Source organism: Amphiprion ocellaris, chromosome 20 (genome assembly GCF_022539595.1).
Source record: "Amphiprion ocellaris isolate individual 3 ecotype Okinawa chromosome 20, ASM2253959v1, whole genome shotgun sequence".
Lineage (NCBI taxonomy): Eukaryota > Metazoa > Chordata > Actinopteri > Pomacentridae > Amphiprion > Amphiprion ocellaris.
This window is the reverse complement of record NC_072785.1, coordinates 13,226,160-13,238,385: the sequence shown is the minus strand read 5'-3', so window position 1 is coordinate 13,238,385 and position 12,226 is coordinate 13,226,160. Positions and strand designations below refer to the sequence as shown.

The following is a 12,226-nucleotide window of genomic DNA, read 5'->3' as shown; positions in this document are numbered from 1 at the left end:
AAAGCCCAAAATCTTTCATAGATATTGAGTTGTCTTGAGATTTGATACCGTAACACGTGATTTGCATCATTTTCAGTCTCATCAAACCATACTGTGACCCCTCTTTCCCTATGGATGGGAGCATTATCATCCTGGAAGAGCCCATTCCCATCAGGATAAAAATGTTCCATTAACTTTGCATTGATTTGCAGTGACCTTTTCTTCACTTCACAAGGGACAAGAGGACTGAAACCATATTAGCAAAAAGCCCACTGCAGAATAACAGAGCAACCAGATCCTCTCATTTTAGGGATCAGTGGTTCAGTTTTTGTTTTTTTTTTTTTTTTTAAATTTAATTTGTCACCCAACTGTATTGCTGCTATAGTTTTCATACAGAAGCTGTCTGTTTACACACAAGAATAAGAAACACGTGTAATCTATACAATTATATTTCTATTTTATTAAGGTGCTCATAACACTAAAAACAGTTAATGAAGAATAAAAAAATACAACCAACATCATGTATAATGCACATAATCCCCACTGTACAATGATCATTAACAACGCTAAACATTATATATATACCTAAATAAGGGCATGTACACTCCTTAAACTGATGATTACATCTTGATTATCTCCATGGTTGGCAGCTTTAAACCAACGTGGGCCTGCAGGACAGTGAGGAGACGCCGGAGCCGCTCTGAGGGTTTGTTCAAGAGCAGCGATGTTTTAAAAAAAAAAAAATCCTCCCTTGCGGTGTAAAGCGACAATGCCGCTAGTAGTTAGGCAAAACTAACGCTAGACTGTACACGCTTGTTTTACGAAGCTATGAAAGTCGGTGGAAATCTCAGTGAATCATTAAAACTTGACAAAACTGTTAACACACTCACCTCGCAGCTGTTTGTTCATGAACGCAGCCCTTTCCGTAAACGTCTCAGTGGCGGGAAGTAGATACCGTGTAAGACTAAACCCAGCCGTCATTTTAAATACATTTGTGCACATTTATACAGCTGTTATCGAAGGAGAGTGGCCTAGACATTACGATTATAAGCAGCTGTTTAAAGTTGCCAATGCCAAGATGTCTACTTCATCTGTGTCGAAGGTATTGTAAAAAAAATTAAGTCGCGTTTATGTTTTTAAAAAGCTCGAGATAGTCACAACATGGCCACATCACTGTTTAATGTTCATAACTTACATGACACTGTATGAAACTTACGGACATTGTTTTTTCAGGGCTGCTTTGTGTTCAAGCCCAGTGCAAAGAAGAAGAAGAAGAGTCTCAGTTTGGGTGAGATACGTTCACGTTTATGGGAAAGTTTTCTGTCGGGTGGTTCAGGTGTCTGAATCCGTGTTTGTGTGATTCCTCCACAGAGAGTTATTTCATAGATGGCTGTGAGGGAGCTGAGAGCAGCGAAACGCGGTTCAAACTCTGTCAGCATCTGTGGGACAAAATCAAATCTGACACGGAGGTAAGAACAGATATAACAACAGAACTTACAACGTCAAGTTTGTCTTAAACAATAGAGCCTGCAACGATGGTGTCACAGCTTGATGCATTTTCATACATTAACAGCTTAAAGTGGTTAGTGTGTTTGGATACGGCAGTGCTACAAGTGTTGTTACAGATGCAAACAAATATAGTGACAAATTCAGTGCATTGTTAGTATATACGCTGCCTATAAAAATATATTTACTCCCTTTGGATGTTTCACCCTTTTGTTGCTTTTACACATGAAATCATGGTCAAAAAATGTGGCTTTTTTGACAAGAATTTGCAATTAATTAAAAAATATATAAAAGTAAATGATTCCATAAATATTCACCCCTTTTAAAGTGACTGAACTAATTTAGCAGAGGTCCAACTTGTTGATGCAAGCAGTGTCACAATTTAGTGAAATGGAGATCACCTGAGTGTGTGTCAGGTGATTGTGGTATAAGAACACCTGTATCTGGAAGGTCCAATCTCTGGTTCATTGATATTCCTACTAAAATTGCAACATGAAGACAAAATAATATTTTAAGCAACTCAGAGAAAAGGTCATTGAAAAGTATGTCAGGAGATGGCTACAAAAAGATATCCAACTCGATGGACATCACATGGAGTTCGGTTAAATCAATCATTAAGAAATGGAAGGTGTATGATCCCCACAAACGCACCATCTCCACCGTGGAGCATGGTGGTGGCAGCATCTTGGTGTGGGGATGCGTCTCAGCAGCAGGCCCTGGAAGCTTTGTAAAGGTGGAGGGCAACACGAATGCTGAAAAATATCACCAAATCCTGGAGGATAATCTGATTCAGTCTGCAAGAGAACTACGACTCGGGAGAAGATTCATTTTCCAGCAAGACAATGACCCCAAGCATACAGCCAAAGATGCACAGAAATGGTTCAAAGACAACAAGGTGAATGTTCTGGATTGGCCAAGTCCAAGACAAAAAGTGAATACTTTTTATAGGCAGTGTGTGTGTATGTATATATATATATATATATATATATATATATATATATATATATATATATATATATATATATATATATATATATATATATATATATATATTTTTTTTTTTTTTTTTTTTTTTTTTTTTAATTTGGAACAAAATCTACAAAAGAGACACCAGGGTATCAGCTTGTTCTTAGGAGACAAAAGAAATCTTTACTGGGTTTCTTTTTTTTTTTTTTTGTTACTTTTTCTGTAATCTTTGATTTTATTTGGTTGGATCATTTGAAATTTTTTTGGAAATGAAACTATGTATGAAGTTTTGGGAGAAATATCACAATTTGGTCAAGCTGTTAACAACTCATAGACATCTGAAATGTGACTTCCGACTACACACAAGCCAAAAACTTAACTTTGTGTCGTATTTAAAACGTTTTATGTTATCTATTCTGTAAAATCTTCACCTTATAAAATGCTTGAGATAAATGTAGTCAAGTAGAGATGACTACTGGAAACATAAAATAGCATGAAATGGAAATGCTCAAGTCAGGTATAAGTACCTCAGAGTTGTACTCAAGTACATTATATGACTAGATGTACTTAGATTCTTTCCATTATTGCTTTTTAGTCAGCATACCAAGGTTAAATGATTAAAATGTTAAAAACCTAGCAAACAGGTCAAATGACATATTTCTGTGCTTCTTTTAAGGTTTTACAGGACGAACTCAACAGAAAAATCTTGGACAGTCTGCTGGACTTCACCAGGAAGTGCTCCTCCGCTCGACAGCACAGCGACTGGGCATCACAAATGAGGGCCAATGAAATTCCCACAGCAGCACTTGTGCTTGGTATGCTGCTGATAAGACAGTAATATTTGACTTTAAAGTTCATACTTACACTATTGCAGCTCCTTACTGATTTGTAATATCATGGAAGCATTTTAACTCTCTCTATTTTCATCTGACCTGCCTTTGATATCCTCTGTAGGTGTGAATGTCCCCGATCATGACATTACTTTCCAGAGCCTGTCTGAGCTGCTCCATCAGTCTGTCACTCCTCATGTGGCCTCTGTGGAAGCTAAAGAATGTGGAGGTACACAGTTAAAGTTATAAGACAGCTAGTCCATTGTAGAGTAATGACATTGTTTAGGAATTATTTTGTGCTTCCAAGTCTATATTGTTTGGTTTATAATTTCAGCGCTGAAGCATTTGATGAAGAGAGTCTTGGAGAGACTGATGGATACAGTTGTGGATGATGATGAAGAGGAGGAGACTGAACACACCAGCACTCAGCTCCACAAGAGTGTGAACTGCTCTCTCAGTGCACTCTGCGATTGGTACATTACAAAAACAAAGGTAGGAGGACAAAGCACCAGCTAGAGTACACAGGTTTGCATTTGCATTTAGTGCATAAAGAAGTTTGATTAGAAAGGCTTCAAAGCAAACTCTTCTGGTTTGTTAGAAGTCCAGCAGTGGCACGCCTGGAAAAAAGCGCAGTTCTCCAGCCGAACACGAACGGCAGCAGCAGCCTCCTGTTGTAATTATTTTCAAGGATTTGGAGGCTTTTAACCCAAGAGTTCTTCGGGATTTCATACTCATCTGCAGGTAACTAAGAACCCAAGAGTTGAGTAATTTACTGGTGTCTGTGTTATTTTATTACATTATCAGTCTGCACACTTTTACAGAAGGCAGGGATCATAGTTTAGTAACAGTCCTAAACAACACACACCTAGACTAGTGTTCGACCAGATGTTTCACTAAGAAAAGTTTGATCCATGGCCTTGTACAAACAGACAAATTACTGACAAAGTGATTTGGCTTTGTAAGTTGAAATCTCTAAGTACTCAACTGTGCTCTATAGTCGGTACATCGAACGTCTGCCACTGATGTTTATCTTTGGGATCGCCACTTCACCGAGCACCATCCAGCGTATGCTGCCCCACTCTGTGTCGTCCCTGCTGTGCATAGAGCTCTTCCAGTCCTTGTCCTGCACGCAGCACCTGGCCACAGTCATCGACCAGGTAGTTTCACCCCGACAGACAAGACATTCATCTGGAGTTGCATGACGTTGTGGCTTCCATAACGGAAAGCTTGTTTGTTATCCGAGTAAAAGATCACATTTGTTTTAACCTTACTCATATATGAGACTTTTTTTTTTTTTGCTTACCTCTTACAGCTGCATACTTTATTTAAGTCGGCTGTATCTGACTCTCATACACTTCCAGCATTATATTATATATGTGTTATTACACAACTTTTGAATGTAACAAAGAAATCTGTTGCAGTACACATCTCAAATGAAGTTTGTCTTACAGCTTCTTCATGTTTTACTTTTTTTAGTTGCTCCTGTTCTGCATTGTCAATGTTTTATTAGAGGGTTTCTAGGATCTATCGGCTTGACTTTAGGATATCGATGACCCTTTAAGGTTGTGTTTTGCAGTTTGTAACATTGTAAGTAGGCAATAGACAGTGATTTTATCACCTGTAACAAATTGCATACACCATAACCATAGCCCAGCAATAGGTGCTAATACCGCTTTCTTTGCTGGATAGTGTCAAGGAAGTAAGGGTTCAGAACAAATCATTTTAAAAGACTGTATTTTGTTGTTGGGTATATTATATTGTTCTTCAGTCTGCATTGTGTAGGGAAATGTCTTACTATGCTGTTGATTCAGTTTTAAATGAATCTCGGATCGTTAGTGTTATTTTTGGTCTCATTTGTTTCCAGTTGATCCTGACACCTCAGTTCCCTTTCAAGCTCAATGCTAAAGTGATGCAGGTGTTGCTAAGCATCTTCCTTTACCACGATTTCTCAGTGAGAAACTTCATCAAGGGCCTACAGGTATGGAACAAGCCTCTCGCTGTGTCTTCAGTCTGTTTAAAGATGTAGTTCAGACAAAAAAAAAAAAAAAACTTGTGAGGGAAAATTTCTGCTGTGTTTTTGTGCAGCTGGCTCTGCTGGAGCACTTCCACTCTCAGCCTCTTAGTGTACTTTGCTGTAAGAAGAAAGAGGCTCTGCTTAACGTGATGCAGCTCAGTCACCGTGACTTGGAGAGGATCAGGCAGCTGCCCTCATTCAAGAGGTACAAACACACACTTTCTAGAATCATCTCACAAAACAAGAAACACACCACTCGTTAGGCTGCAACCAGCTTTAACAGGTTTTTGTGTGTTTATTGGTTCATCTCGTGGTTTACCTTGACCTTTTCAAATGTAAAACCAAACCTTTAAATCTGGTTGACTTTGTCTTTATCCCAGGTATGTAGAGAAGCAGGAATCACAGGAACAGGTCAATCTAATTACAGATGACAGTCATTTAAAGGTACATTCTTCATTTTATCTTACAGATACGTGAACAGACTAACATTTGAGGTTTTTGAACAAAATGTGTGCCTCTGTTTTGTCTATTTTTAGGAGACATGTCGGAAAATGATAAAAGGCCTTCACAAATACCACAAGAATTATTATCCCATCCTGAAGTGTCTCCACACTCTGACCTCAGCATTACCTCGATATCCTCTTGGAAAACAGGCAAGAGTGGGCTGTTTCCTTGCTAAACAATCTCATATGTTGACCCTTTTGCAAATTGCCAGAGAACTGGTATCACGTCTGCTTTGATGTAACAGTAGATTATTTTGTGTTGCAGATCAGGGAGCTCCATTTAACATGTCTGGAGAAGAATGTATGGGAGAATGAGGATTATCAGTCAGCCATGAAGCTTCTCAAGTAAGCCTGGATAGTTAATTTATATGTCAACATGTGGATGACATTCACCATCTTTAAAAAATTACCTGCATTTTGAGCCAAGCCTGCTGTTTTAACAATACATGTTGTCATAGGCACGCCTCATTTGTAGTAATATGCAGTAATTATTCCTAATATGTAATGTGTTAGTTACATATTTTACCACCAGATGGCAACCAGTTCAGGGATATGTGTAGTGTCATTGCGCCTCCTGGTGGTCAAATAGTCATTTAACTGGTCTTAAATCCTTTTTGTTTGACACGTTTGTTCTGCAAGAGGCCCCTGAATAACCCGGACATTAGTCCAACAAAAACCCAAACAGACATTGTCCACTTGAGGTGCTGCTGTCCCATTCAGTTGTAACCCTTCTTTCCCTGCAGAATGCTGGCAAAAGATGATCTGATTGCTTTGCTACAGAGATGTGGGGAGATCCTGAAACCTGTCAAATCAAAGAAGATGAAGAGCACTGCTTTCCAGCTGGAGGAGCTGCTCACCAAATTCAAGCAGCTGGACAGTAAGTTGAGAAAAGTTTACAACAGGTTTACTTGTATTTTTTTTCACCCTGGGACAGTCTCAAAAACAAACTGGAATGAGATACTTAAATGTAAAGTATACCCATCATTTTATGCGACTTTTTGTCTTTTGTCTTGTTCTTAACAGCAGTTGTCAGTGAAATGGCCCCAAGTGAGGAAGACAGTATCACCTCTCCAATAAAAAATCTCCAAAAGAAAACAGACCTGTTCCAGCTGCAGAAGGTAACTCACCAATACAACTACAAATATCATCTTCACCTATCATCTCTCCTTATATCTCCAGCAATGTAAAACTGGTGTTTTGCTGCTACATGCGCTCTATTACTATCCTGATTGCAGACACTGCTGGAGATGAACGAGACTCGGAGATCCAAGAAACTGAGTCCATTTGAGATTCTGAGGAATGAAGCCCTTGAGTTTATCGACAGTTTGGTGAAGTAAGACGAGTGACACCCTGGCTCAATGTGGCGTGCAACACATAAATCCAGAAAAAACACTGCATTTCTTCATTGTATGCTGTCTTCCCACCCAGGAGCCATCTGTCACCCCCAGAGTCTCAGACACTGCATGAAGTCTGCTACTACAGTTCGTCTGCCACTGTGAGACGCCACCTCAACGCAACACCTCGTACATCCATTCAGGCAGCTCTCAGCAGTCCCTATTATTATCTTCAGGTACATCTGCCTCATCTTGTCTAGTGTGTAACTCCTTAACACAAGGATAAACTGAAAGTCAAAAAAAAAAAAAAATCCATATTTGGCACTGCAGTGAGTAAAGCAGAGTGATGCTTTAACACTGATTTTTATCTTCAGAAATTATTGTAGGGTAATAATTTAGGTGTGTGACTTGAAAAGTACAAAAGCCTCTAAATCTCACTCTCAGCAGTTTTTTATTTATTTATTTTTTTTTCAATAGAATGAGAACCTGAAGACTGAAGATGGGACGGTCTCTAATGCAGCTCCTGATATCTGCATCGCATACAAGCTCCACCTGGAGTGTGGCAGGCTGATCAACCTCTATGACTGGCTAGAAGTGAGTTTATATGCTAAATAATTTGATAATAAGCTCATTTCAACTAATTTACATGTAGATTTCTATCAGGAAAAACAGATACTGATGTTTGTACAGCCTAAATTTTATCACACAATAATAACTGCACCTTTCAGCTTTCCTTTAAAAACTTTTCCAACTGAGTAAGAGTATTTATTGATCATGAGGATCCAAGTGTCACATTATTGATCTGAAGAACAAACATCTCACATATTGAGACCAGATAACGTAGACGCAGACAGGAATGAAAACATGAGTTTGTTTGTTTTCAGGCCTACGCTACTGTGGTTTCAGCAGCTGACGGTAATGATCCAGATTCTGACGGTTACGGTAAAGTGGATGAAGTCAAACAGTATCTTTTCATAACGTGATGTACAGGTATTTTTCTCTCAGGTCTTTCTGTCTTAAGAATTTTAGGTTTGTCCTTTTAAGTTACTGGAGATCTGAATCACCTCACTTTTGTCCTAGGTGCATCTCGAAGGTAGTCCAGTATATATGTGATTATGATAACTTTTGAAAGCGAACACCAAGTACAGTATTTGCTCCTGGAATTAAGAAAGTGATGTGACGAAAGTAGTTGGGTTGCTAGTTTCCAATGAACCATAAAGCAAGTAGCTTTTACTTTTAGATTGAGCTTCGCACACATTTCAGACTAGTTGTTCCTTAGCTTGTCCTTTAGCGCTCGTTTCATCCGCTCTGTGTCAGAACTCGAATTTCTGGGCTTCATCAAGTCCACCAAACAGAAGACTGACCACGTGGCCCGTCTCACATGGGGAGGTTGCTGAATGCAACGATTAAAAAGAAAGGACAAACCTGTACAGCTGTGGATATGATCTCATTTTCCTCCCATAACTTTGACGTGGAATTGTATTTTTCTAATAAACGCTATTAGTGCCTGATCATCCTGGTCCCATACATTTTATCCATATTATACCTTAGGAGTGAAATGAGCAGTTAATATCATGGCTGAGCATTTCTTTATGTATACTGCAGTTTATCGACAACCTCAAAAACAAGCATTCAGACTTATGGGGTTTCATACATAACAAACCTAAGGAACCAATCCTATCAACTTGCTCGATTTGGCTTTTATGTCATTATTTTTCTAAATCTAAGATTAAAAGTTGCAAATGTGAAGTACAGAGCAGTTTCAGTGTTTTGTGGGTGAGCCAGAGAGAAGCGGAGAGGTTTGGCCATTTTAAAACAGGAAGGAATTGCTTTCAAGACCACGAATTATACAACTGATATACAGAGATGCCACTTCAGGGATTTAACCAATGACTTGAGTGAGGCTTTTTAAATAGTAGTTATGTCAGGTGCTTAATGTTTCAAAATAAAGCATGTGTGTTTGTAGCAGCAGTGAGAATCTAGAAATCCCATCATGCCATGCAGCTAAGCCAATAAACTGTTATACTAAAGCCAAGCTTATGCACAGGTGGTATGTAAGATTACAGGTGTGGGATCACTGACATCGAGTTGCAGATAAGCATTCACTAAAAACCATCATCTGGGCTCCTTCCTGCAAAGATCTTCTACAGTAATTGATGTATTTGGCTTCACTTCAGTCAAATAAATATCAAGATAATCCGACAACCGTTGATGGAAACCTTCAGAACAATTGCCAACTCTTAAAAGATTTTTATTGTTTTTTCCAATAAGTACATTTGTTTCAAAGTGATACCAGCAGAACAAAACTCAAAATAAATAAAACACTGGTAGGAAGGAGGGGGGGGAAAAAGCAAATTAGCCCACTTTATGCTCAATTTTAAAAAAGCAATTAACAGAGGATTAACTCTAAACATATTCTCTCTGTTCAACTTGTGTTTCTTCCATTTCCTTTCAGATTGACCAGCAAACTTTGTGTAAAACTCTGCACTGCTTTATCGTATTTACATGTAACAAACGGAAACAAGTGACAAAGCCTGGAATGCTGGGAATCATTACAAAAGTGAGATAACTGTAGATACACGTACAGCTGGAGGAACATAGGCCACTGGTAGAGATAGGGTCCATTCATTTACATTAGGAAGCACCTAGTTGCTTACAACAGAGTGGTAACAACTGACAACAGCTTCATATAAACCTTTGCCCAAAGACAGATATATGGCACAGTAAGAAAAGTTTCATTTAAACTAGCTAAACTGAATCTCTTACAATGACGAGTTTTTTTTTTTTCCTTTCTTGAGATATCACGTGATAGCTTGCAGCAAGAGAAGGCCGTCTTGCAAAAAATTCTGTGCCACACTCAGGAAACATCTGGAGAAAAGGAGAGATGAAATAAAATATAGAAGCCAGACTTGTTAGTTTAAACTTCAAAGGCAGAGCTCAAACTGAGATCCAAAACTTTCGAACTCGCAGCATGCCAGTGAAAATGGAATGTGGAAATAATGGAAGAAAAAGAGAAAACTCACAGCTTGCAGGTTGCTCTCCGAATCGTCGCATTAACTGATCATGTGTGAACTTCACAAAGGTATCATATTGTTCTGAAACACACAGAACAAGAAATCAGTTATTATTGTTCCTGCCCACTGGTTACGCCTAAAAGAAAATGTGAATTATATTAGTGGAATTTGTTTTTTGTATCCCTATTTCCCTAGAGAACCGTTTCTCGACTGTAGTATTAATAATATTTACTGAAGTCAGGAGACAGGCTATTCCCATATTCAAATCTGGTTTTGTAAAGCAAGAGCTATTCAGCACAGCTTGCTATGAATTTAATCAGCTGTTTGACTGAAAATTGTGTCGACAATTTAAGGATTTTTCTTCAAACTAGCAATTCGAGACATGTATGCAGGTTTTTGTAACCTAAAGGATCAGTTCTTGGCAGTGAAAATAACAATACGTGCAGAAAATATATGCCCATTAATTGACTGGCAGAAATATGATCAAAAACTATTTTGATGATGAACTACTGTTAAAGTTATTTACCAACAAAAAGAGCCAAACATTTGCAGTCTTTAATCTTTCAACCTGTTCACATTTGCCGTCTTTCTCTGTATTATGCTCATGGACTTTGAATATCTGAAGGTGTGGAATGTTGTTGGACTTTTGTGTACCAACCAGCCAATTTTGAAGTCATGGTCTCCTCGTACTCCTCCCGGACTTTGTCTTCCCTTTCTTTCAGCAGGCGTTCACAGATCATTCCCACTTGTCTGAGGGTGAATAGTGGCTGTTCTTTTCTAGTTGGAGAGACCCCTCCAGAGGATGTTCCTGCGTAAATCAAACACATTTCTGAATCATAGTGTAGGTGGTGTTTTGTAATTGTCGGAGATTTAACATCACAGTTAGTCTAAATCAGTCTGTCCTACAGAGCCTGTGGTCATTCACAAACCTGGAATGCTGGAAACATTCATAGTAGACGACTGGGATGGGGATTCTGGAGAATAGCAGCACTCTGACTGTTGGTAGCCTCCATCTAGATGCTTCCTCTTCTGAATGCGTTTGTATTCCTGTTTGATGCTGTTGAGGATTTGTTCTAGAGGGTCAAAAGAAAGCAAGAAAAAGGCAAAAAAGGTTCTTCAGTAAAGTCTAAACAGCAGTCTCATTAGGGAGTCCGTCTAGTAACCTTTGTTTTCTGGCTTGTCATAGCGAGGCTCAACATGTTGCTAATGCCCCTCAGGTCTCTGGCTGGTCAACAAGCAGGCCAACTTAGCCACTTTCAGTAAACATTACCTGCACTAAGTCTGGACGACGATTCCCCAAATGGCGAGGGCTCCATGCTAAGGTACTTCCTAGGGGATGAGGACGACGGGGATACGGGAATGCATCTTCGTCTTTTGGGGGACGTAGGGTTCATTAGCGGATCGAAATCCATGGTCCTCTTCAGGGTGGCTCCACACGCCATGACTTCAGTTTGTTAAAGGGAGAGGGGGGGTTCAAAATACCGAAACAAGTAATGACAGTAATGAGGCGATAACATCAGTTACTTTGACTAACTGCTAGCCGTTGTTATTCTTTAACATGCCTCGCTAATTGCAGTGTGAATTGTTCTGCTAACGACCATTTCCTTTGCCGACGCACACATGCTAAACATACTGCGCAGTTCAGGCTTTAAATATTGGCTAGCAAGCTAACGTTAGCTGTGCTTGCTAGCCAATAATCAAAAAGAAAACAAAGCTAACGTTAGCTCTGGCTGCCACTGGCAGCAGAGTACATTCTGGTGTACATTTGAATAGAAACTGTTTTAGTTTTACCTTTTGGAGGAGAACTCGGTCTGTCCCACTGCGTTCACCAACTCGTGTTGTTGTAAAAGTTGCTTCCTAAAAGTTGAAGTGACGATCAGCCAGCTGCGGGCCAACTGTTAGATAGAAGGGCTAGCTAACGCAACTTAGCTGCCTGTTTTTGATAGAGGCTGTCGGCTTCTCCGGCTCCTGACGTCACGTGTGAAACACACAGTTAGGCATGCCGGGTAATGTAGTGAAACAATCACTGTTCTATGATAGTTAAACTTGCTATTCTATTGTAATATTTATTATTTTATTC

At 39.2% G+C, this 12,226-nt stretch overlaps 2 protein-coding genes across 2 annotated transcripts; one reads left to right on the top strand and one right to left on the bottom strand.

The window, feature by feature from the left end:
• Positions 1–795: 795 nt before the first annotated feature.
• Positions 796–8,643, top strand: orc3 (origin recognition complex, subunit 3). The gene is made up of 20 exons (XM_023284490.3): positions 796–1,081; positions 1,213–1,267; positions 1,351–1,448; positions 3,128–3,266; positions 3,406–3,510; positions 3,616–3,773; positions 3,880–4,022; positions 4,279–4,438; positions 5,146–5,259; positions 5,367–5,500; positions 5,676–5,739; positions 5,832–5,948; positions 6,064–6,143; positions 6,542–6,675; positions 6,822–6,916; positions 7,034–7,131; positions 7,227–7,368; positions 7,610–7,726; positions 8,017–8,096; positions 8,424–8,643. Exons 1-20 carry the CDS (start codon positions 887–889, stop codon positions 8,527–8,529), a joined length of 2,334 nt encoding a protein of 777 aa, XP_023140258.1. The 5' UTR covers positions 796–886; the 3' UTR covers positions 8,530–8,643.
• A 724-nt stretch (positions 8,644–9,367) lies between these two features.
• On the bottom strand, positions 9,368–12,104 carry LOC111577955 (akirin-2-like). Its single transcript, XM_023284485.3, has 6 exons — positions 11,938–12,104; positions 11,417–11,590; positions 11,076–11,219; positions 10,805–10,954; positions 10,156–10,227; positions 9,368–10,000 (listed from the first exon to the last, which is right to left on the bottom strand). Exons 2-6 carry the CDS (start codon positions 11,586–11,588, stop codon positions 9,990–9,992), a joined length of 549 nt encoding a protein of 182 aa, XP_023140253.1. The 5' UTR covers positions 11,589–11,590; positions 11,938–12,104; the 3' UTR covers positions 9,368–9,989.
• Between the last annotated feature and the right edge of the window lie 122 nt (positions 12,105–12,226).